Source organism: Vulpes lagopus, chromosome 12 (genome assembly GCF_018345385.1).
Source record: "Vulpes lagopus strain Blue_001 chromosome 12, ASM1834538v1, whole genome shotgun sequence".
NCBI classification, from domain to species: Eukaryota; Metazoa; Chordata; class Mammalia; order Carnivora; family Canidae; genus Vulpes; species Vulpes lagopus.
Window position 1 is genome coordinate 38,125,104 of NC_054835.1, and position 26,762 is coordinate 38,151,865.

At 37.3% G+C, this 26,762-nt stretch overlaps 1 protein-coding gene across 2 annotated transcripts; it reads right to left on the reverse strand.

The window, feature by feature from the left end:
• Positions 1-558: 558 nt before the first annotated feature.
• On the reverse strand, positions 559-25,020 carry FBXO47 (F-box protein 47). Of its 2 annotated transcripts, XM_041726058.1 has the most exons (12): positions 24,958-25,020; positions 24,176-24,324; positions 22,139-22,348; positions 21,569-21,739; positions 18,864-18,940; positions 16,388-16,465; positions 12,625-12,733; positions 7,453-7,629; positions 6,361-6,507; positions 5,544-5,686; positions 1,886-2,045; positions 559-1,221 (listed from the first exon to the last, which is right to left on the reverse strand). In XM_041726058.1, the coding sequence occupies exons 3-12, from the start codon at positions 22,320-22,322 to the stop codon at positions 1,109-1,111; spliced, it is 1,359 nt and encodes a 452-aa protein (XP_041581992.1). In that variant the 5' UTR covers positions 22,323-22,348; positions 24,176-24,324; positions 24,958-25,020; the 3' UTR covers positions 559-1,108. The 2 variants fall into 2 exon arrangements, with proteins under 2 accessions (XP_041581992.1, XP_041581991.1); XM_041726057.1 differs by lacking the exons at positions 24,176-24,324; positions 24,958-25,020 and adding an exon at positions 24,566-24,696.
• Positions 25,021-26,762: the final 1,742 nt, after the last annotated feature.

Sequence of the window (26,762 nt, forward strand, 5' to 3'; positions counted from 1 at the left end):
GCCAGACTCTGAGAAGTCCAAGGGGAAGGAGTATGTCTTTACCAGAAATAAAATGATCAAACCCAAGGAGAAGAAAATGGGAGATCCAGGAAGGCCCCGGCATGATTTCAGCCGTGTTACACTATTAGTTTCAATTTTAATAGTAAAAGCAGTGGGTAAATGCTAGTAAGACTGAAATAGTCCTGGAGCTTCCTGGAATCCATTTACTTGTGTGAAAACTCCACCCTCTCAGGGCTGCTCTAGCCAATGCATGCTGCTTCCAGTTTCCTTCAAGTTCCACTCTTTAAGACAGGGAGGAAAGCTTTAGGAAGAAGTGCAAATTATTTGTAAAGATTGTTCTGGCAGCAGAACAGGTACTTTATTTTATATTTTCTCTTATTTGCAACATTTTACTCTAATCTCCAGGAAGGCATAAAAGATGATTTAATTGTATTAAGACAACGTATACTTTCCTCTATTTATAAACTTTTGTCTTAAAGAGGAAAATGTGTATGTGTGTGTGTGTGTATATATACACACACACACACATATGTATGAATATGTGTAGACACACTTCCTTTGGTTTTTGATCTGTTAGTTCATGCAAAACATGAACAAAATATAATGTTTTTTAATCATATGCCAAAAAGGTGGTAAAAGATGTGATTTATATCTGTACATTCCAAAACATCATATTGCAGATCCTCACAAAACATTCTAGATTATGTCTACAGAACCTCAGCAAAGAGAACAGATATAAACCATTTAGTGAATTTGAGTCAGCTCTACCTAGAAAACAATTTTCCCTTGCTTCAAACATCCACATACAGGTTGGCCCCAGATTCTCGGACACTAATGCTGTATTGAGTTGGGTGTGAGGTTTACCAAAATCTGGAGAGGCACAGCTTGTTTTCCCGAGAAATCTCAATACACTCTTGGATTTGCCTGTAATTTTTATGTTAGTAATAGGGCAAGCAGTTGCTTCTAAAATTCTGTACAGGTTTTGAGTTCTTAGGTCACTTAGGTGATAAAAAGTCCCATGGCTGCTGTTCTTTGAGGGTGGAAAAGTAGCACTCTTGGAATTGTTAGTTCAGTGAGGTATTCTCTCAATGCAAGGCTTTTTGAGTATTTAGGTAGAAAGAGTATTCATGGTCAAATACAAGACTTCCTTATGGAAGTTAGCCTGAGCATGCACAAGATGGAACAGATTCAAGAAGCTTCTGTCATCTTCATCACGGTCTCCTGTATGCCCCACACAGGAATGGACAGTAGGGAAAAGGAAATGACAGTTAAATTTTTAAATACATGATTTATTTGGAACAAGATGTTCCAATTTTCCCTAATAATATGTAACAGAAGACTTCTTAGTGATCTTTACTAAGTCAGATGTTAACACTGAAATCAGGGAATCAGATAAGAGCTCTATATAAGAAGTCAGCAGAAAAGGATGCTGGTCCATGCTTTACTGCCCCTAACTCCATGACCCTGGGCAAGTCAAATAATTTCTCTTCACCTTAGTTTTCTCATCTGTAAAACAGGGTTGATTATCATGTTGGCTACCTAATAAAACTATACAATAATATATGTTGCAACAAAACAACATAGGGCATTATTATGATGTTTATGATAGATGGTAAGTGAGCAAGTGAGCATTTTGCTGTGCAAAACTGAAACTCGTTCCTTTCAGAGCAGACTCTTTAGGTTTTCCATTAAAATCCATACGAGATATAAAAAGGAGCAAAACCAAGAGCTAAATATATCTTGTGGAAAAACAAACAAACAAAGGTCTGCTTCTTCTATTCTTGGTTTAGAAATAAAAGTCTCCATGGAATTAGCTCTGTTTTCAGTGGAGACCAGGATGCATTTTAGTCACACCTGTGCACCGTCTACACGCATTCTCACTCACCGGACATAACTGACTGCAGCATTTCCATTATAACACATGCAAACGCATTTGCCACACTCTGTAGGAAGTTATTTCTTTCCACTGGAGTGCTAAAGACTTTACAGACTTTTTGCATCATTTTAACTGCCCAATCCATGCAGTAGAGTTCTTTCTCACATACCTGATTTAGATAACGAAAAGAGTTACAGTAAATCTTCATGTGAAGAAAACTGTAGAATTTGAAAATGGTACTGACAATGATGCTTTATGACTTTACATAAGTTATTACACATGACATCATATTGAGTTTATAAGTGGGAAATGCTTTTACATTTAATTCTCCTTTGCTTTCAAATGGTACAATTTTAGTGGCAAAAAATATGATGTAAATAAAAGCTTTGCTCAAGATTATCATAGCACATTATTTATTAATGTAAGAACTAATATTGCAAATATTAGACACATCAAAAATAAGATTTCTGCTCATTTAGTCACTTGGTTAATATTTACTGAGCAGATGCTAAAAGCTAGAGGTACAATGGTTAAGCCGTAAAGACAGGGCCTTTATTTTCCAGAAATTCAAGGGTGACAAACAGGCAATTTTATTATTTACATATTTTTAAAATTTATTTATTTATTTATTTATTTATTTATTTATTTATTCATTTATTTATTTATTCATGATAGACCTAGAGAGAGAGAGAGAGGCAGAGACACAGGAGGAGGGAGAAGCAGTCTCCATGCCGGGAGCCCGACGCGGAACTCGTCCCGGGACTCCAGGATCGCGCCCTGGGCCAAAGGCAGGCGCTAAACCACTGAGCCACCCAGGAATCCCTATTTACATATTTTAAACATTTTATTTATTTATTTAAGAGAGAAAGAGAAACCATGAGCAGAGGGGAAGGGCAGAGGGAGAAGAAGACTCCCTGCTCACCAGTCCCGATGTGGGACTCAGTCCCAGGACTCTGGTATCATGATCCAAGCCCAAGGCAGACACCCAAACCAACTGAGCCACCCAAGTGCCCCAACAAACAGGCAATTTTAATAGGCAAGAGAACTATGGTGACTCCACCGTGAAAGCTGCAGGGAATATTTACCTATTGTTTAAAAGATAAAAAATTTTTTTTAAGATTTTATTTATTTATTCATGAGACACACAGGCAGATACAGGCAGAGGGAGAAGCAGGCTCCATGCAGGGGATGGAGGGGACTCAATCCCAGGTCTTCAGGATCACGCCCTGGGCCAAAGGCAGTGCTAAACCGCTGAGGACCCGGGCTGCCCAAAAGATAAAATATTTAAGGACACTTGGGTGGCTCAGTTGGTTGGATGTCTGACTTCAGCTTGAGTTGTGATCCCAGGATCCTTGGATCCCGCCCAGCATCTGCTGCTCTGCTCAGCAGGGAGGGAGTCTGCTTCTCCCTCTCCCTCTGCCTCCCCTCCCCTTCTATATCACCCCCCCCCCATCTATGCTCTCTCTCTTACTCAGTCTCAAATAAATAAAATCTTTAAAAGAATAAAATATTTAGCGATTACATGTTAATTAAAACTGGCCAGAAGGAAAGAGGTTTATTTACTAACATTCTAATTTAATTCACTCAGCCAAATAATACACAGCATGAAGATAAACCATATAGTAGTGCAACATTTAGTTATAACATAAACCTGGCAGGAAAGATTCATTGACTATATATTATGTGTAGCGCACTCTTCCAGATACTATGAAAAAAATAAGCCACCTAGTCCTGGATGTCAAAGAACTCTCAATCTCTTCTGGGAGATGATTTACCACACATTCAATGGCTTTAGAACACTAGTAGTAAATGAAGATAAAAGACAAATCTGAAACCACTTAGAGAAAATCAGTGATCAGAGTTGAGATGTTTATCGGAGGTTTTCTAGGGAAGTCACCCAAAGTGACTTGCTTTTCATTCTACTTGCTATAGTGCTGCCAAAGTGACTTTCCAAAAACTTAAAACTGATCATGTCTCTCACCTTCCTAAAACTTTTCAGCAGCTTCCTATTAGAGGATATGTTCAAGCCCCACAGAATGGCTGACAAAGCCCTTCCTTACCTAGCCTTTCCCTTCCTATCTAGCCTTACCTCCTCCTCCTCCTCCTCCTCCTCCTCTGCACATATTACTCCAGAAGTAATACTGAGCTGCTTACAGTCCTGCACATATAGCCATGCAGTTCTATTTCTCTCTCTCTGAGGCAATCTGCTTAATTACTAAAATAAATATTTACACTGAGAATGTAGTTAACTTAGTAGTTTTCTTCACAGTTTCACATTATAAGAAGAGCCACAGAGGTTTCTCATGTTTTAAGCAGTTGGGCTGGTAAAGGTCCTTGTCTCCATTCCATAGGAAATGGATTACATTCAGTCACTCCTGACAAGAGTCACCTGGAAGACTATTCCAGCGCTTCTGAAGCACTGGTTGGGATGGCATCTGTGATGGTAGCCAAATCAATGACATTTCTATGTAACTCATGCAGGTACACCCTTGAATAATTTGTACCTCCCCCCAATCTCCTGGCAAATTCCTCCTATCCATTTTTAGAAACATATTTCTACTGAGGCTAGGGAAGCCCTGTGCTCTGTATTCACCCAACATTGGTTCCTCTCTGCTACCTCTGTTTGTATTTTTTTGTACATATATTTTTGTACTTATCACACTTAACTTATTTATATATACCTTGATATCTCAAAGACCTTAAGCAGCTTTTGGTAGAAGATTTGTTCTATTAATTTCCATAGTCTTAGAATCTCATACAGTATATGGCCCATAGTAAAGCACTCAATTTGTGTTGAATGAATATTTGATATATTTTTAATGTTTTATTTATTAGTATTATTTTTAGAGAGAGTATGAGGGGGGTGGGAGAGGAACAGAGAGAGAAGGAGAGAATCTAGGCAGGCTCCATGTCTAGCACGGATTCTGACGCTGGGTTAGATCTCATGACCCTGAGATCCTGACCTGAGCCAAAATCAAGAGTCGGATACTTAACTAACTGAGCCACCCCGTTTAATGCCTCTTTAATGTTTTCTTTTGAAAAACATTTTAACTATACAAAAGTGGAGATAACAGTATAATGAACTTTCAATAGCCATTCCCTAGTTTCACCACTTATTGTCTCCTCTTTACTACCATTTACTTTCACATCCTCTCCCTGCTGCCCACTGATTATTTTGAAGCAAATCATAAAAAGTGTTTTTAAGTGGAATTTTAGAAAAAGAATATAACTCGGCAGAGCTGCATAATGAAAATATGGACATAAAGTGGGGAGACGTTAATATAAGGAGCAATTCCAAATATGATATGATAATATATAGATAGATTTTTAAGTATACATAAAAATATATGCTTAAATACTTATTCTTTTTTTAAAGGTTTTATTTATTTATTTATTCATGAGAGACACAAACACAGAGAGAGGCAGAGACACAGGCAGAGGGAGAAGCAGGCTCCATGTGGGGAGCCCGACATGGGACCTAATCTCAGGTCTCCAGGATCAGGACCTGGACAGAAGGCAGCGCTAAACTGCTGAGCCACCCAGGCTGCCCTTAAATACTGATTCTTTCAAAATATTTTGAACGTATTTCTGTTCCTTCAGGGCAGCTCTCTGGTAAGCCAACTATCATGGTAAACAATTTGCTAGAGAAAAATTTGTTCATACTTACCAAAGCCAAAAAGACAATGAGCTTTGCCAGTTCAATGGCCCGTCCATTCACAGCTTTACTAGCCATGAAAGTGAAACAGATGTTGTTCCCACTTAGGATTAGGAGACGTGCATTATTCTCTAGAAGCCATTCACGGGGAACCACTTTTATTAGAGGAAGAACAGTTATTTGGTGAGAAATTACATAATAGCTCTAGTAAACATCATTAAATACATGCAATATTATATCACCTTATTGGAAATACTAGTGCCAAGGAAAAAGCTCAGAAAAAGTGCTTTAGTTTTGCAATTACAGCATTCAACCAGAGACAGAGATTACTGCCAAGTTATGGTGGCTTTTAGGCTTTTATTTACCTAGTAATATAGTCAAAGCATTCCTCCTACACATAGATCAAAAGGCAAGATGGTCTAATTCTGTATCAGGAAAGAAATCTTATAAAATTTAGAATCTAAAAGATTCTGCAAGAATTTAAAAAAAAATTGTTTTCCTTCTCCTGTGCCAACAGGAGAGGGCTTTCTTCTTATGCAACCTAGGTTGTTTGTGAGAATTTGCAAAATGGGAATAATAAAGGTAATTAAATTATGAAACTTTCAAATAATAATAGTAATAAACATATATATTAATTGGCAACTGGAGGAAAGGAAGTTGACTATATGCATTCTCTTCAGATATAATGCCAAACTCTTTAAATATTTTAGAACATTTAGTGATTTTGAATAGGCAATTCATTTGTTACCTGTAGCATTATCCTTACAATTTTATAACTGTCTTCTAAGAATACATTTCAACTACTCTATGTGTTAAATATGTATTTTACCTGATAGTTCATCTACAAGACTGATAACATCATCTGCTGTCCACTCTTTGGTGCCTGTGTCATACAATAATTTAATAGCATCAGCCAAATCTTTCAGACTGGATTCATCTGTAGGTCCTTCTATCATTTTCTGCCAAACCACCTGTCCTGGATAATTGAAACAAAAACTAGGCTATGACAGAATAGTTGGCTTTGTGATAAAGACTTCATGGAAAGGAAATTGAATTGCATTATGGAATCCCATTGCTTATATATGCTACTTTCATAGTGAAAAGTCAATTCTGCTAACAGTATAAATGTGAATGTCTCTGACTGCTGTGATGAAGTTTAGCAACAATAGCTACATGAAGTAAAGAAAACATAGTTTCACCAAGCAGAACAGCACTTCTAGTTCAAAGATAATGCTACTCCTGTAACAAAAATGATAATAAACAATTAATATGATCTTACTAAAATCAGATGAAATCTACTGATAACCTCCCCAAAAGAGACCACACTGTATTTGAGTATCTTCCAAACATTAATATGAAAACACAGTAATCCAGTCAAGTTTTGAATATTTACCTATGACCAATTCTCTTTGTGAATTACACACAATAAAATTTAATCCCAGATCGGTTTCCTGCTGATACTTTAAACTGGTAACCTCCTAACATAGTCAACATAAACCAAAGAACTGCACACTAATATTAACAATAATCTAAGTAAAACTTAATTAGAAAGACAAAAAAATGCAAATAATCATATTATGCACCCAAAATTAAGTAAATGTCAATTTCAACTACTACTGTGCTTTACAGACACTGTGATTCCCTTCTAGCAGCAAACATAATCTCGAGGTGAGGTAATGTTTACAAATGAAAGGTAGTGATCTTTAGGTATACCAGAGATGATGGGAATATATTTGGTAATGGCCTGTAGTCTTGAAGCTTAAGCTATGCATAAGCTAAAGTTGTGTACATCTATGAAATCATGAAACATAGTTCAGTCATAAGGAATGAGGAATGTGAGCAGGTACAAAAAGATATGCTTTCTAAAGTAGAAGTAATTAACCAGTTTTGTAACATACATCCCCCCAAAATGTATGCTCACCATCTTGAGGAGATACTGGTCCGAAGATGATATACAATAATCTTGCCTGATTCACCATTGGCCATGGTTTTAATATACGTGTCAACCAAAAAGCAGAATCACTTTGATGTGTCCAATGATCAAGCAGGACGTTCCTACAGAACAGTCTGATCCTTAATTCCAGTTTTCGGGCACTTCCTATGAAGACAAAAGAATTATATAAACCATTCTTCCTAGAAAGGCTGATATGGGGACACCTGGGTGGCTCAGTGGTTGAGCCTTTGGCTCAGGGTGTGATCCCAGGTTCTTAGGATTGAGCCCGCATGGGGCTCCCCCACAGGGAGCCTGCTTCTTCCTCTGCCTATGTCTCTCCCTCTCTCTGTGTCTTTCATGAATAAATAAATAAATAATTTTAAAAATAAATAATTCTATTGAGATAGACACATCATACAATTCAGTGGTTTTAGTATATTCACAGAGATGTACACCTAGTACCAAGTCAATTTTAGAATATTTTCATCACTTCAAAAAGAAATCCTGTTCTTTTAGCTATCACCCCCAACCCTCCATTCTTTACCACCCCTAGCCTTAACCAATAATCTACCCTCTATCTCTAAAGATTTCCTTTTTCTGGACATTCATATGAATGAAATCATATAGTATGTAGTCTTTTGTGACTGGCTTCTTTCACTTAGCATGTTTTCAAGTTCCACCCATGTTATGGCATCTATCAGTACTTCCTTCATTTTTATGGCCAAATAATATTCCGTTGCATAGATATACCTCATTTTGCTTATCCATTCACCCACTGGTGGACATTTGGGTTGTATCCACCTGTTGGGCATTATAAATAATGCTGTTCTTAACATTTGTGTACCAATTTCTGTGTGGACATATGTTTTCATTTCTCTGTGGATATACCTAGGAGTGGAGTTTGGGGGTCATACAGTAACTCTTTACTCATTTGAGGAACTCAGGCTGCTCTCCAAAGTGGCTGTACCATCTTACATTCTGACCAGCAATGTATGAAGGTTCCAATTTCTCCACATTCTCACCAACATTTGTTGTTCTCTGACTTTTCGATTCTAGCCATCCTACTGGGAATGAAGTGGTATCTTGTGTTTGTTTTATTAAACAGACTTATTAGAATACATGTAATTTACATACCAAATAATATACCCATTTAAAGTATATAATTCAACAGTTTATAATCTATATTATTGGGGTACCTGGTTGGCTCAGTTGGAAGATGCAACTCTTGATGTTGGAGTTATGGGTTCATGCCCCATGTTAGGTGTAGAGATTACTTAATTAACAAACTTTTTTTTTTTAAAGATTTATTTATTTATGATAGATATAGAAAGAGAGAGAGAGGCAGAGAAACAGGAGGAGGGAGAAGCAGGCTCCATGCCGAGAGCCCGACGTGGGACTCGATCCCGGGACTCCAGGATCGCGCCCCGGGCCAAAGGCAGGCGCCAAACTGCTGAGCCACCCAGGGATCCCCTTAAATAAACAAACTTTTAAAAATAAATTATATTATTAATTTTTTAATTATGGGAAAATATATTTCTATATCTATATATACATATAAATAAATATATAACATGTTTGCCATCTTAACCATTTTTAAAGTATAAAATACAATGGCATCACTTACATTCACAATGCTGCTCCACCTCACAACTTTTATTTCCAAAACTCTTTATTACCCCAAGAGAAACTCTATAATCATTAAGCAATAACTTCCTATTTCCCTCTGCCCCCAGTTCCTAATAGCCTCAAATCTGCTGTTTTTATGAATTTGCTTGTCTGAGGTACTTCATTTAAGTGGAATCACAATATTTGTCCTTTTGAGTCTGACTTATTTCACTTATGTTTTCCAAGTTCATCCATTTTAGCATGTATCAAAACTTCACTCGTTTTTATGGCTGAAAAATATTCCATTGTATGGATACACCATATTTTGTTTATCCATTCATTTGTTGATGAATATTTGGGTTGTTTCCAATTTTGGCTTTTGTGAATAACACTGTGGTGAACATTAGCATATAAGTATCTTTCCAAGTCCCAGCTCTCAATTCCCTTAGGAATACCTAGGAGTGGAGTTATTTGGCAATGTGATAATAATATGTTTAGCTTTTTGAGAAACAATCAAGTTGTTTTCCATAGTGGTGGCATTGTTTTACATCTTTATATCACTTATGTTCTACTTACTTGTAGGTAAGACAAGAGTAAATAGAAAGTCCACCAGTAATCTAAGGTCATATGAAATAAGTACCCCCTGAGGTAGTAAGCCGAGTAACATAGACGTTTAGAGGACAGAGATTACTGAAGGCCTGAGGATCAGGAAAGGGTTTACAGAGGAAGTCAGGCAACTTGAGTCTTAAAAGATGGTATTTTATGGGAAAAAAAAAGAGAGAAAGAATGAATAAAATATATGAATAGAAATGTTTAAGAGATGTGTGAGATACAGTGAGGAGAGTGATAAAGACTACTCTATGTCAAACAGATACAGAGAACAGTAGGGAATAAATTTGAAAAAGTGGGTTGGGGGCTGGCTCAGCGGTTAAGCATCTGCCTTCGGCTCAAGGCGTGATCCTGGAGTCCCGGGACTGAATCCCACATCAAGCTCCTTGCATGGAGCCTAGTTCTGTCTCATGGAGCCTGTGTCTCTCATGAATAAATAAATAAAGTCTTAAAAAAAAAAAAAAGTAGGTTGGGATTAGAATGTGAAGGCAAGTATAAACATTTGGATTTTATTTTGAAGACATCAGGAAGCCAATAAATTTTTCTGATCCAGAGAGGGACATGATAAATTAATTTTGTTATTGTTTCATTGGGCTTCTAATCTGCCTTTTGATCTATAATTTGATTTCATAATGAAATAGCTCAAGCTGTCCGAAAAGCAGACATACTACAACATGTACTGTGTACCAATCACTTAGCTTTGTCAAAGCTTTACTTTTTTGGTATATTTGCTTCAGATTTTAAAAAATAAATAAAACATAGGTACAGTTACAGCTTCTTGTATGTCATTCCCAATTCTCTTCCCCTTCAACCTCAGAGGTAATCAGCATCTTGAATTTGGGTTTTGACCTTCTTGTACTAGTCAGGATTCTCCAGAAAAACAGAACACACACACACACACACACACACACACACACACACACACACACAAGGAGAAAAATTTATTTTGAAGAATTAGCTCACAAGACTGTAGAGATTTGGCAGTCCAAAGTCTGCAGGGTATGCTGGCACACTAGAGACCAGAGAAGAGTTTTAGTTCAAGTACAAAGGCAGTCTGCTGGTAGAATTTTTCTTGCTTGGGAGGTCAGTTTTTTTCTACTAAGGCCTTCAAGTGATTGATGAGACCTACTCATGTTATGGAGGGTAATCTTTATTCAAAGTCTATTTATTTATTTATTTATTATTATTTTTAAAGATTTTATTTATTTATTTGACAGAGAGAGAGAGAGAACAAGCAGGGGAGTGGCAGGCAGAAGGAGAGGGAGAAGCAGGGAGCCTGATGCACGGCTCATTGCAGGGCTGGATCCCAGGATGAGGGGATCATGACCTGAGCTAAAGACAGATGCTCAACTAACTGAGCCACCACGCATCCGGTCTACTGGTTTAAATGTTAATCTCATCTAAGAAATAATGTAGAGAAACATCTAGAATAATGTTTGACCAAATATTTGGGTACTGTGGCCCAGCCAAGTTGGCATACAAACTTAACATCACATCTCCCATCTATGGTCTTATATTTTTTAATATATGCATGTTACCATAAAAAATACATAGAGTTATTCTGCATGTTTTTAATTTGTATATAAATAGTAGGGATCCCTGGGTGGCGCAGCGGTTTGGCGCCTGCCTTTGGCCCAGGGCGCGATCCTGGAGACCCGGGATCGAATCCCACATCAGGCTCCCGGTGCATGGAGCCTGCTTCTCCCTCTGCCTGTGTCTCTGCTTCTCTCTCTTTCTCTCTGTATGACTATCATAAATAAAATAAAATAAAAAAACTTAAAAAAAATAGTATCATATTAAAAATATCCTTTGGTTATCTTTTCTCAATTTATATATATATTTTTAAGATCTTATTTATTTATTCATGAGAGACACAGAGAGAAAGAGGCAGAGACACAGGCAGAGGGAGAAGCAGGCTCCATGCAGGGAGCCTGACGTGGGACTCGATCCCGAGTCTCCAGGATCATGCCCTGGGATAAAGGCAGTGCTAAACCGCTGAGCCACCCGGGCTGCCCTCAACTTACATTTTGAGATTTATCCATATTACTACATGTGGTTTTGGTTCACTCATTTTAACTACTAATGGTTTTCACTGTATGGATAGTTAATTCATTTATCCATTCTCCTGATGATGGGCATTTAGATTGTAGGCAGTTTTTTTTTTTTAAAGATTTTATTTATATATTCATGAGAGACACACAGAGAGAGGCAGAGACACAGGCAGAGGGAGAAGCAGACGCCATGCAGGGAGCCCGACATGGGACTTGATCCCGGGTCTCCAGGATCACGCCCTTGGCTGAAGGCAGTGCTAAACTGCTGAGCCACCCGGGCTGCCCCTGTAGGCAGTTTTTCATGGTTACATGCTGTAATGCTCATCCCTTTTTAAAATTTTTAAAAAGATTTTATTTATATGAGAGACACAGAAAGAGAGGCAGAGACACAGGCAGAGGGAGAAGCAGGCTCTCCTCAGGGATCCCAGTGTGGGACTCAATCCCAGGACCCTGGGATCATGCCCTGAGCCTAAGGCAGGGGCTCAATCACTGAGCCACCCAGGTGCCCCTCCATCCACTCTTAAACAAAATATTATTAATACAGTTGAGCCCTCCGAATACTTCTTTCTCTAATCATATGCCATGTTTGCCTCACAATCTAATTCAGTATTTATCATCCCCTTATATTTCTTTTTTTTTAATATTTTATTTATTTATTCATGAGAGAGAGAGAGAGAGAGAGAGGCAGAGCGAGAAGCAGGCTCCATGCAGGGAGCCCGACGTGGGATGCGATCCCAGGTCTCCAGGATCACGCCCTAGGCCAAAGACAGGCGCCAAACCCCTGAGCCACCCAGGGATCCCCCATGGTTTACTTTTAAATATACTTTTGAGCTCTGTTTTTTTTTTCTATTTTAATATCTGTATAATATTACCTGTGAGCTATATTTTTTTTTACCTGGTTTGCTGCAGACAGCGGTCTGCATCTTGCGGGAGAGATTAGTCAGTTCACATAAGAAGTTATATACACGATGGCACTCAAGTTCATCCCAACCTGCTGTTAAGGTCTGAGAATAGTAAAATAAAGGAAACATTGCAGATGTTCAGATCATCAAATCAAAATGTAAGTCACTACTAGCTTATGAGCATAACTGCTGTAGCACATGATTGAAGTAACATACAATTTTTATCCATGATGGAATGTTAAAATTAAAAAGAAAATTTACATAAACAAATCCTAGAAATGCTCCAAGATCCATTTTTTTTTAATTTTTTTTTTTATTTATTTATGATAGTCACAGAGAGAGAGAGAGGCAGAGACACAGGCGGAGGGAGAAGCAGGCTCCATGCACCGGGAGCCTGATGTGGGATTCGATCCCGGGTCTCCAGGATCGCGCCCTGGGCCAAAGGCAGGCGCCAAACCGCTGCGCCACCCAGGGATCCCCCAATTTTTTTTTTTTTGGTTGTAAAGGGAGCATTATTTCAGAGAACTTTCAAATGGTACTGAATCTTGAACTCTGGCAGTATGGGTAAAATAACAAAGGCCAAAATCCTAGGACACACATTAGAGATCTGACTCACAACCATATGGTGGTTTAGTTTTAGACTATAATAAAATCCTTTTGTCTTCTTCTAGTTAATCATTTATGATATTGCTTACAAATGACAGTGATCTCATTTTAATGTGACAATTATGAGCATTTATTAATAACATTTTGATGTGAACAAGCAAAAAATTTTTATTAGGACAAAGTTTAATAATTATCTTTGAGCCAACCAGACTGTACAGTTAAACATATATGAAAAGGAAATTCAGGGCAGCCCTGGTGGCTCAGTGATTCAGCGCCACCTTCAACCCAGGGTGTATTCCTGGAAGCCCTGGGATCGAGTCCCACATTGGGTTCCCTGCATGGAGCCTGCTTCTCACTCTGCCTGTGTCTCTGCCTTTCTCTCTCTCTTTCTCTCTCTCTGCGTCTCTCATGAATGAATAAATAAAATCTTAAAAAAAAAAAAAGGAAAGGAAATTCAAATGGCTCACCACTATTGTTAGATTTTGAAAAAGGTTGATTAATGATTTAAATTTTTCTTAAAAAAAAAAATAAATAAAAATTAAAAAAAAATAATAATTAAAAAAAAAAATTTTTCTTAAAGTAGGGATGCCTGGGTGGCTCAGCAGTTGAGTGTCTGCCTTCGGCTCAGGGAGTAATCCTGGAGTTCCAGGATGGAGTCTAATATCGGGCTCCCTGCATGGAGCCTGCTTCCCCCTCTGCCTGTGTCTCTGCCTCTCTCTCTCTCTGTCTCTCATGAATAAATAAATATTTTTTAAAATAATAAAATAATAAATTTCTCTTAAAGCAGTTGAACTGGATTTTAGTTGTTTGTTTATTTATTTATTTATTTATTTATTTATTTATTTATTTATATTTTATTCATGAGAGACACACAGAGAGAGACAGAAAGAGAAGCAGGATCCCTGTGTGCAAGACCCCAGGATCATGACCTGAGCCAAAGGCAGATGTTCAACCACTGAGCCACCCAGGTGCCCTGGATTTTAGTAGTTTAAAAATTAATCTCTTTCTCTGTGGAAGGACATAGAAGAAACTGCTAACAATGGTTACTTCTGTTGAAAGGAACTTGGTGGACCAACAACAGGCCTTGATGGTAGACTTAATTTTCACTTTATACAACTTTGTACCTTTTGAATTTTATATGAATATATGTTTATATTATGTCTCTACTCACCTCCCATCCCCCAAAAGCAAAAGTCTATCTTAGAAAAGGGATGGTAGGAGGGTGTAGGCTACCAGAATCTGGGCTTGCAGATGGTGGCTGGCAAGCTGGGATACAGAGCAAGACTGTTGTAAACCTTGCAAGGTTGTTTAAGTTTTAAATAAGTTATTACAGTTGATCCTTGAACAAGACAGGGGATGGAGTGCTGACACCCCTGCACAGTCAAAAATCTGCATATAGCTTTTGGCTTGCCTAAAACTTAACTATTTAATATCTACCGCTGACCGCAAGTCTTACCAATAACATAGTCAATTGACATACATTTTGTATGATATGTGTATTGTCTACCGTATTCTTACAACAAAGTGAAAGAAAAGAAAATGCTATTAAGAAAATCATAAAACAGGGATGTCTGAGTGGCTCCATGGTTGAGCCTATGCTTTCGGCTCAGGATGTGATCCTGGGGTCCTGGGATCGAGTCCCACATCGGGCTCCTTGCTAGAAGCCTGCTTCTCTCTCTGCCTATCTCTCTGTGTCTCTCATGAATAAATAAATAAAATCTTAAAAAAGAAAAGAAAATTATAAAACAAAGAAATCATAAGGGAGAAGTAATATATTTGCAGTACTGTATTTATTGAAAAAAATCTGTATATAAGTGGACCTGGACAGTTCAAATCCATGTTGTTCAAGGGTAAACTGTACATTTAAACTACTTAGAATATAATAGATTAATAATATATCATTAATATTGAAAACATTAAATAATAGTATTATCTTATTATCTTCTTTTTTAAAAGATTTTATTTATTTATTCATGAGAGACAGAGAGTGAGAGAGGCAAAGACACAGGCAGAAGGAGAAGCAGGCTCCATGCAGGGAACCTGATGCGGGACTCGATCCTGGGATTCGGGGATCACATCCTGGGCCAAAGGCAGGCACCAAACCGTTGAGCCATCCAGGTGTCCTATCTTCTTTGTTTATAATAAAAGATTAGTCAAAAACTTTTTTTTTTTAATTTTTATTTATTTATGATAGTCACAGGGAGAGAGAGAGAGGCAGAGACACAGGCAGAGGGAGAAGCAGGCTCCATGCACCGGGAGCCTGATGTGGGATTCGATCCGGGGTCTCCAGGATCGCGCCCTGGGCCAAAGGCAGGCGCCAAACCGCTGCGCCACCCAGGGATCCCTTTTTTTTTTTTTTTTAATTTTTATTTATAAAAACTTTTAAAAAATCATGTAGTTGATTTCTTATTTTATCAGCTTGAGATAAAATTGACATAGAACATTGTCTAAGTTAAAGTGTACAATGTAGTGATTTTATATATGTATATACTGCAAAATAATTACCACAATAAGGTTAGTTAACACACACATCTACCATCTCCCAAAGCTACATTTTTTTCACTTCTAAAATCATATTTTATTTATTTATTTATTTATTTATTTATTTATTTATTTATTTAAAGATTTTATTTATTTATTCATGAGAAACACAGAGAGACAGAGAGAGAGAGAGGCAGAGATATAGGCAGAGGGCGAAGCAGGCTCCATGCAGGGAGCCCGATGTAGGACTCGATCCCAGGACTCCAGGATCACACCCTGGGCTGAAGGCAGGCACTAAACTGCTGAGCCACCCAGAGATCCCTAAAATCATATTTTAAATAACTAGCTCAAAACTAAAAAATTATTATACACACATGCACCACCCACAAGACTTCTAGTCTTTACAATTGGCTGGAAAGTTCAAGGATATTCCTGTAGAGCAAATAAATGTTAAATGTTCTTCCCCTCGAGAAATTCAAGAAAAAAAAAATCTGAGGTGGCAGATACATTATTAGACTAACACTTCCTCAAATCTTTATAATTTTATCTTGTTCTCTTTTAGATTACTATTATTTTTATTAACCTACAGAAAGGTAGACTACATACTCTACTTGTTAACACTTCAAAAATTCTTTTTCCTCTTTCACACACACACACACAAAAATGTACCTGTAAAAACATGCCATAACATGGTAATCCTAAACACTGAATAGGAGCTGCACAGCCATTGAATTTAAAACAGGAAACCTGTAAAGAGAACAAGTATTAATTCCTCTTTTTTTTTTTTTTTTAAGATTTATTTATTTGACAGAGAGAGAGTGAGCAAGAGAGGACAAGCAGGGGGGAGCATCAGGCAGAGGGAGACAAAAGCAGGCTCCACTTGGAGCAGGGAACCCTATGGGTGGGGGCTCATTCCCAGGACCCCAGAATCATGACCTGAGTTCAAAGCAGGCATTTAACTGACTGAGTCATCCAGCCACCCCAGTTCCTCTTTTCCTTTTTTTTTTTAATTTTAATTTTTATTTATGATAGTCACAGAGAGAGAGAGAGAGAGAGAGAGGCAGAGACGTAGGCAGAGGGAGAAGCAGGCTCCATGCACCGGGAGCCCGATGTGGGATTCGATCCCGGGTCTCCAGGATTGCGCCCTGGGCCAAAGGCAAGCGCCAAACTGCTGCGCCACCAAGGGATCCCTAGTTCCTCTTTTCCAATCGAACCATACAATTATTGGACATTGAAATTTAATGGAAATATGCAGGAATTTTTCAATATTAATTGAAAATAATTAAAATGCAAAATAACTAATAAGCATTGTATCACGTAGGTGAGATCACAAAAGAAGTATAAAACAGTGTCTCTGTCTTCAAGGAGTTCATAATTAATTTAGAAGAATTTAGAAGAATAAAATATATGCACATGAAATTATTTTGATAATTCAGGTTAGAATATACATAAATGTTAAAATGACCAAATATACACTATATCAGACACTGTGAAAGCAGAAACAAGATAAATTTGGGAATGATCAAAAGACCTTCTGAAGCATGTGAAAAAAAGCATTGTCTCAAAGTAGGATTCAAATAAAATGAATGGAAAAGATAAGCGAGGGAAACAAAATAAGGACAAAATTGTATAGAAGCTTTATGTGGGACATGCTTAACTAGGCTCAATGTAGTAGGAAGCAAGGCTGCATTGTCAGGAAGAGCCCTAAAATACCAGCTATGGACTTTGGACCTTATCTTGCCAAAACTGAGTAGCCACTGAAAGATTTTTAAGTAAGAAAATAACTCTATGAAAGGAATGCTTTAGGAAAAATAACCTTGATTCAGCATATAGAATGTCTTGGGAAGTGAAGAAATAGATGGCAGAAAGATCTGAGAAGCTGCTGTAATAATATAGACCTGAACTCGGTGCAAATACTGACATGAAACAAAGCTAATGCATCAGAAACAGTTCACATGCTATTGAGTGTAGAACTGAACTGTTAGTGTTGGATGTATGTTTGAGTTTGTATAGTGAAACTCAAAAGTTTATACAGAGATTATGCTTAAAAACACAGTACACATCTCTAAGTCATAAATTATCATAAAATTTTTGTTATTTTATTTTTTAAATGTTTTAAAGATTTATTTATTTGAGAGAGACAGAGTGCACATGTAGGTGTGTGAGGGGAGAGGGAGAGAGAATCTTAAGCAGACTTCCTGTTTAGCACAGAGCCTGATACAGGGCTCAATCCCATGACCCTGAGATCATGATCTGAGCCAAAACTGAAAGTCAGATGTTTAACCAACTAAGCCACCCAGACGCCCCCAAAAGTTTTGTCATTTTAAAATTAAAAATACGTTTCCGGGATCCCTGGGTGGCGCAGCGGTTTGGCGCCTGCCTTTGGCCCAGGGCGCGATCCTGGAGACCCGGGATCGAATCCCACATCAGGCTCCCGGTGCATGGAGCCTGCTTCTCCCTCCGCCTGTGTCTCTGCCTCTCTCTCTCTCTCTCTGTGACTATCATAAATAAATAAAAATTTAAAAAAAAAAATAAAAAAAAAATACGTTTCCTATGTTTTTGTACATTTAAACAGTAAGTTAACATTCAGAAATTATTTTATTTTATTTATTTATTTTAAAGATTTTATTCATTTATTCATGAGAGAAAGAGAGAGAGAGAGAGAGAGAGAGAGAGGCACAGACACAGGCAGAGAGAGAAGCAGGCACCAGGCAGGGAGCCCGACGTGGGACTCGATCCCAGGTCTCCAGGATCACACTCTGGACCGAAGGTGGCACTAAACTGCTGAGCCACCTGGGCTGCCCCAGAAATTATTTCATTTTAATAAGATATCTAAATCACTACTTTAAAACAGCCTCAGGATTCTCATGTAAGGTAAAAAACACTTTTATTCTCTGATAAATCTAATAAACTTGAATGATATTCTTAGCTATATGTAAAAATTGTTTATGATAAGTAAAAGACTACTATATTTTGCTGTTTTATAATCTCTAGATACTTGGTATAATATTAGATTATCATCAATTTTTACTAGATTTTTTATGAAAATCTACTAATTAAAGATGGATCTGAAATGAGTATAAGATATAAGAAATATCTTTACTAGAAATCAAGATTGTGAACCAATTAAGAAGTATGATCTTACTTCTGCCAGTATCTTGTGAATGTACTTTAGTCTTTCCTTTGTGGGTAGCAGCAACGTACATCTTTTAAATAGCAGACCTGAGAAAGTAAAGAGAACACATGAAAAAAATGACAACAATATAATTAATGTACTTAGAGTATTTGTAAAGCACAGCATAACATTTCCTTGAAAGTCAAGTACAGTAAATGACAGTGGACTGTGAACTGATATGGTTCTGAAGAGGAAGACTAGAAGCAAGGGCACCAATTATTTACAATATATGGTGTTTACCAAGTAATGTGATATCCACTAAGTGGCATAAAATATTACAAAACTATGAAATTATATTAAAAGACAAATATATAAAATATTTAGATTTAAAAGATATAATAACAGGTACAAAAAATACACTAGTGGAACTTTATTCTATAGAAAACAGATTCCAATTATTTCTTGAAATTAACTGCATGTTCATGAAGCAAAATGCCTTAAGAGTTACTACTGTAGAACATGGAAAAAAAATGAGAAAAGAGATTTTATATTCTTTTATCCATATAAAAAATTTTAAATCATAAGTACTTAAAATACAGAGGTTAGTAGAAGTTATTTTTGCTCACAGAAAGTATCCAGTTTGGATGAAATATCCATTTCTTCTTCAAAGATATCCTTTTATGGGGCATGCATGTTAAGAATGTATAGAATTTTGTGTTCAGATATTTTAAAAAAGAAGAAAAAACCCTTCATTTTCCCAGTGAGACATGTAACTTGAACTACAGAGATAGAAGTGTATGATTTGTTTCTTCTAACTTTATGTGTTCTGTTTTCCTAAAATGGCAATATGTTGTTAACATTCCTATAAGGGCAATGTTTTCCTTACACTAAAAATAAGATATATAGTAGGAAAATAAATACCTGAATATCATGAATTTCTCCATTTTAATGTTTTCTACATTTACTTTTTTCAACATATATGATAGCTACTTTATATAATTCTGTAGAATCTATGAGAATCCAATTTATTTTTAGAAGTTGCTATGTTTGGGCAACACATGACCAGAATTGAGTTTGAAATATAAACCTTCCTTATTTTTGTACATAAAAAGACATTTTCAGTGTTTGGTTTTTAAGCTGAGTTCTTTTCCTTTCATGTTTTGGCATCCAGTCCCATGGCATATCATAGCTGGGGAAGTGTAAGCTATAATTGTATGCTGGTTGCTTTTTCTAATGTAAAACTCCTATTTTTAAGGATTGCAATTTACCATAAAAACCAATACTGGTTGACTTATTTATTTTTTTAACACAGGTGCTCTGCTATACCCTTTAGAGATCAACTTTTAAAATTTCTTCCCACTAAAATAGAGTCAGATGTAATGTTCTTTTCACACTGGCCATCTGCTCTGTTTTGTATGAAGAAGCAAATTAAAATTTATAATCTTCAGAGCACAGAATTCTGAAAATGTTATTTTAATGTCTGAAAACAAGAATGGATCAGATAGCAATGGCAACATGAAAAATTGGTAAGTACATCAAACATTTACCTAAAGAATCAGTCATAAACCAGGTGTTTGCACCAAAATTAAATGGAGGGTTGAAATTATTACATGAATAAAACTGTTCTTAAAACCTGGCTATTAAGATCAATACATATTTGTATTTTCCACTGAATTTTCCAAATAATTATTTTAATTTTTTGTTCTTTAGGTGATTGAGTCTTGGTCAGAGAGAAGAAAAATTATTTCAGATCAAAACCAAAAAATAAGCTCTTTTACCATACCACTTGTTCTGTAATTAAGGATGTTTGAAAAAAGATGTTTAAATGACAAGTAGCAAAAAGTCATTGCTATACTCTGTTACAGGCTTTACTAAGTCTACCCACAAATACTGAAACAATAATGTAATCAGATTACATATCTTTCATTTAATCTTATTAAATACACTTATCAAATACACTTTTATGTATTTACACATGTATATAGTCTTATTTTATTGTCTTAAAGCTAGGCATCCTTAGGCTACTAAAAGGTAATAATCACTGAACTATTACACTTCTATTTAAAATTTGAAAACATCACCTTAATTTTTGGTTTTATTGCCATGCTTTGGTTAATTATTAGGTAGTGTCATAATTAAACTGGTGTCACCAGTCAAGTCAAAATTAGAATTTTACTTCAGCACTCTGAGGAAGGGAGAATAAAATCAATAAATCAAGGGAAGAGATAACATGGAATTTCCTTTGATAAGATTAATTTATTATAGCATAATGATTTATTAGTAAATGTGTGGAGTACTTAAGAAAACACATCATTTCTGATAAGAGAATAAGTGATCTTCCACAATAAGGTATTTACATTTCTTTTCTAATTTTAAGGACTAGATTATGGTGAAAGAGAAAAGTTCAGAAAAAAAACTCATTAGATCTACAGGAAGTAAAGCATAGAAAGCACACTGGCAAGCCACCTAGACAGTAAGCAAAGGTGACATTGTAGGTACGTGAAATCACAAGAACTGATACTTTACATTAAAGTACATACTCTCATCTTTAAAGATAAGTATAAGGGACTATTATGGGAAAGTCCTCACACTGAAGAGTAAAAAACATCATAGAAATAGGCACATTGTAAGAAATATCCCCTTTCTCACAGGCCTTAACAGAATTGTTTAATAAAATCCCCTTAACTGAGTGTAGTTCTTTACTTGTTACAATTTTCATTACATAAATTACCTACCTAGAGATCTGTAATAGTCCAGTATGATAGAGTCTTGTCTCTTGCTGGGCAGCTCAAGGTTATGAAAATCCTGTAGTAAAAGTCTTTTGCTTCCTGATGAGGTTGAGATATAATTAATAATGTGCTGGCTGACTGTTTTGGACACCATACTTAGCATGCTGATATCTTTCACTACCAAAAAAAAAAAAATACATATACATATATAAAAATAGCTTAATTACAAGAATGTCATTATCAGTACAATCTATTAATTCGTGTTAGCTCATTAATAATAATACTACATAATAAAATACATAAAAAAGTGGGGAGAAGTAGGGAAAATTGGAAATATTCAGGGATGTAATAGTCAAGTTATCATATTGTTATAATTAGAGGCATGCTTTAAAGAGTTTGAGTGTCATACTTTCTTCATTGTACCCCTTACCTAACAATGACAAAACTTTAGAAAATAAACATAATGTAAATATCATTAACATTCTAGCATTCTAGTTTGTCTAAGATGGCAAATTAGTTCTTGGGGAAAAAAAAAATTGAGGGTCTATATAGTTACTCACAGTCCCCAGACCTCACCTGACAAATATCTTAAGATTATTTGGAATATTTCCAATGGCAAGGCTTTAAAATTTCCAAGCGTTGATAAAGGCTGAGAATCTGAGCCAAGGGTGTTGGAAAAATAGCTGCTGGATCGACGATTACTGCGTCTATATTTCTGGTTGGGAATCAAAGTGAAACCAGTATTTATTCTAGACGCCATTCTTTTTCTTATCTCATGAATTTACCCTGGTTAGAAAAATAAAACACAAGAGACAAAGAAGAAAGGAAATTATAACAATAAAGAGCTGTTTTTTAAAATCAAGAAGTTGATACTTTGATGGTCTATCTATTCACAAAAAAAATTTTTAAGTGATCTCTACCCCCATCGTGGGGCTCAAACTCACACCTCAAGATCAAGAGTCATATGCTCTACTGAATCAACCAAGAGCCCCTCTATTTACAAAACTTATAATGTCCAATTTATGGAGTTTCAACCAGTAAGAGTGTATTTATTCATTTCACATGATATGAAATGTTTAAAAGTCTTTTCCCTCTTAGCTAAATATTCTACAAAAAAGAATTTTAGCAGAATAAGAAACATGTATTTGGATGAGAGATAGTCTAAGAAAATATGCAAAATCTTTAAAAAGTAAAAGATTTGACACAAAAAACCAATGTAACAAATTCAAAACGTTCGATATCTGTCAATTAATACGTTGCTTTTACAATCTTTATATTCTAAAGAAAAATCAAAATATCAATGTAGCTTTAAAAATTTGTAGTAAAGATTTTCTATTTCTTTAAAACTGACATTTTCTTTGTTGGAAACAGTAAAAATAAAGAGATAAGTAGAAATTCTAAGTTTGGAGTTTTTAAAATTTACTAGCTCTAATAGATTAAGAAGGGTGAATTACCATTACCAATTATGTGCTATATAACACAAATAAACAGTGAAATCAAAGTCTTGTAAAATTAATAAGAATAGAATAAATAAATGAACAATGATTTTCCTTCTAATTCCAATTTGGTTAATACTAGTTACTTAAAAGTCTGAGGAAGGACCTACACCATTTGATTTCAAAATGAACACTTCTTAGAACTTATCGAAATCACTGATCATTTACTTACCCCCCAAAAAAGCTCTTAAAAAAATATTCATAGTACCCAGTGACTTTGTGTCACTATTGCTGCAATTCAGAAAACATTGCCTTTTGTTTATATATAAATATATGTACATATACGTAACTACAACTCCAGTCCAGGCCTCCCTGTTTCTGAAGTAACAACTAAGACGTTTCATCAAAGCGTTACAAATATATCTGACCCAAATTCACTTTCTCCTTTTGTCACAAAATTGCTAAAATCACAATGTTACTTAACGTCCCTAAAAGGTTACATTCCAACTTAAAAATCAGTTATCCATCGGAAAACATGGCCAAGAAACTTGGCTCTTAGTGAAAAACATATATAAATATATATTCTAACAAAAAAGGATCATTGTTCATGCCCTGCTTTTGTAATCTGCTTTTTTTCCCCATTGTAATTGTAAGTAAAAATAATTCCTTTCCATGCCAATCTACTTCTACAAGCATATCTATTTTAAAGGCTGCATGTAAATACACCAAATGGAAGAATGTTAATTTATTTAATCCACGAGGTTGTTTTTAACTTTTCACAGTACGCACTTTATAAAGCATTTTCACTGTAACAGAATTATAAATCGGGCCTAGGATCTGTCCTGGTTCTGAGGAGCGTGTCAAGTGGGGACGTGGGTGGGACCTGCGGGCTCTTCAGAGACCCACTGACACCTGGGGACCCAGGGGACTGCAGTTGTGTCAACCACTGAGTGTATATATTGAAACCTCCCAGGATTAAAACGCAATGGGCCCATTCTTTTAACACTAAAGTCTCCTCTAAACAATTCCTTATTTTCCTCACTCAGACCTGGACGCTTTTGGTGGTGGGGGGGGGGGGGGGGCTGGAGGGGGGTGCAGGCTTTTCTGAAAACCCTGACGGTGTAAACCCAAACTATTTCCGGTTCTCTCCTCCCCCAAGAGAATGAGAATCACTGACCAAAATAATATTAATAAATAAAAAAATTTCGATGCCTCCGTTCCACCCCACTCTGAAAGGCTTTGAGGGCCTTCTTGGCTGAACTTTGCCCCTCCTTCAGAGAAAACCGTCCAATAGCAATTCACCCGCGATTTCTATTTTGTTTTAACCTGAAAAACAAAACAAAACAAAACAAAAAAGCAAACAAAAAACCCTTAGAGACCCACCACATCTGCTTGGATACTGGCCCCAAACACCTCTAGAGAGAGGTAAACTAGGGAGGCCACAAAGCAGAAACTTGGCCCATAGAAGAATCAAACCACATGATGATGAGGTTTTTATCCCCTTCAGTCCATGAAAAGGTGAAATTATCTCAGGAAAGTACTGGGGGAAAAAAAAAACTCTTTTTACCACAGATTTTGACAGTTTTCCGGCTAAGGAATCACAGGCAAATGGGATTTAGTTGTTCTGCCCCACCATCCTCAAATTTCTTAATGTTTAAAAAAGAAAACTCTTTCCTCAAGTTTTTCCCGCCGGGTAGAGGGCGGACCCAGCTCCGGTCGGCTCCGGAGCCGCGCTCCCGCCTCCCAGGCGCCCCCGTGGCCTCAAGAATATTTTAGAATCCTCCCAGGAGCCCCAGCGGGAAGGAAGCCCCGCCCCCTCATGAATAGCAAGAACCCAGGCTCCCATAGTGCCCTCCTCCCTCAGGAATATTTTAGAAAACCCCCTCCGGAACCCCCGGAGGAAGGAGGCCCCGCCTCCTCATGAATAGTAAAAGCCTGGGGCCCATAGTGCCCACCTACTTCATGAATAATTAACGAGGACAAGGTCCTCGGAGCCCGAGCCGAGGCTAAAGCGACTCTGCTCCAAGCTCCGGACAGGAAGGGGTGGAGCCGTTAGAGTCTAGGGGGAGGGGAGGGTGCAAAGGAAGGGAGCCCCAGCCTGGCGCGCCGCGCCTCAGCTCCAAACCACTTCCTTTCCCTTCAGCCTAGTTTTGAGCCCGTTTTTTGTTTGTTTGTTTCCCTTGCCCCCATCGCAGTAGGGTAAGTTACAAGAGCTTCCATCAAAACTTCTGTTGGAAGAAACCTCCAAACATTCCTTTTTAAACCTCTCTTGGGTGCCTAGATTCAGACGTGGGTGCGTGCCTCCAGCCTCCCAAGATGGAGTCCAAGACAGAACTTACTAGCTTGACCCTCTTCCCTTGAAAATGAAATTCTCTCTCTCTCTCTCCCCTTTTTTTCTTTTTTAAGATTTTATTTATTCAGGAGAGACACACACACACACACAGAGGCAGAGACTGAAGGAGGTTCCACGCAGGAAGCCTGATGTGAGATTCGATCCCAGGACTCAGGCATCATGCCCTGAGCCAAAGGCAGACACTCAACCGCTGAGCCACCCAGGCGTCCCGAAGATGAAGTCCTCATTCATTTATTCATTCAATAGCTATTTATTAAAGTCCTCTCTGGGCCAGCTACTGGAGTAGGTCCTAAGGATACAACAGAGAATAAGACACATTCATTTTCCTGCCTTAGTAGAGTTTATTGGTCTAATGGGAAAGATAGCATAAAGAGTGTTATGGAGAAAATAAGACAACAGAAAATAAGATGGTACTGGGCGAGAGGGGTGCCTACTTTAAATGGACTGGTCGGGGCGGTCCCTTGGAGGAGGTTACAGTTAATTTAAGAACTAGTGGAGGAGAAGCAGCCAGTCAGGAAAAGGACTTGGGGCATACTTGGGGCATAGCAGGAAAGATTTTGGTACACTGTAGGAATTTGTAAGCTACCTGGCTGAGTTTAGTGAGAGAGTAGTAAAGTAGCACCGTGGAGACGGTGGAGAGGTAGGCACAGATGGGGTATACAGGACCTTATATAAAGACCTTTAAAAACAAAAGGGTCATTTTAGGACCCCTGTAGGCACTATAATACTCTTGCTTTAGGGGACCCACTCCACATTATAGCCCACATCCTTCATTAGGATAAAATACACAAATGACTACATAACGATTGACTTTCTATTTAGGATTAGCTGACATATTGTTATATTATGTAGTCAGAAACATGTATTAATTTCGACTTTGCAGTTTTTTGGAGCTAGTTCTCCCCCCCCCCCCCCCAATTTCAAACATTTTGTACAGGTCCATAAAGATCTCAGCCCCTAGGCAGTGAGCCAGGAGTACCTACTGGATACAAAGATTCTGAGTGGTCAGCCATTTACATTTTATCCAAAGCGTCCTGGAAAGTCATGGAGGAGTTTGAAGCAGAGTGATAGAATCTAATTTATGTCATTGAAAGATTTCTCTGGCTTTTATGTGGAGAATAAATGAGGCTGGTAGAAGTAGAAGAGGTGAGATCTGTTAGGATGTTGATGACTGGGATCCCTGGGTGGTGCAGCGGTTTGTTGCCTGCCTTTGGCCCAGGGCGTGATCCTGGAGACCCGGGATCGAATCCCACATCGGGCTCCCGGTGCATGGAGCCTGCTTCTCCCTCTGCCTCTGTCTCTCTCTCTGTGACTATCATAAATAAATAAAAATTAAACAATTTAAAAAAACATGTTTATGAAAAAAAAAGGATGTTGATGACTGACTAGAGTAGTGGCCCTGGAGAGATAG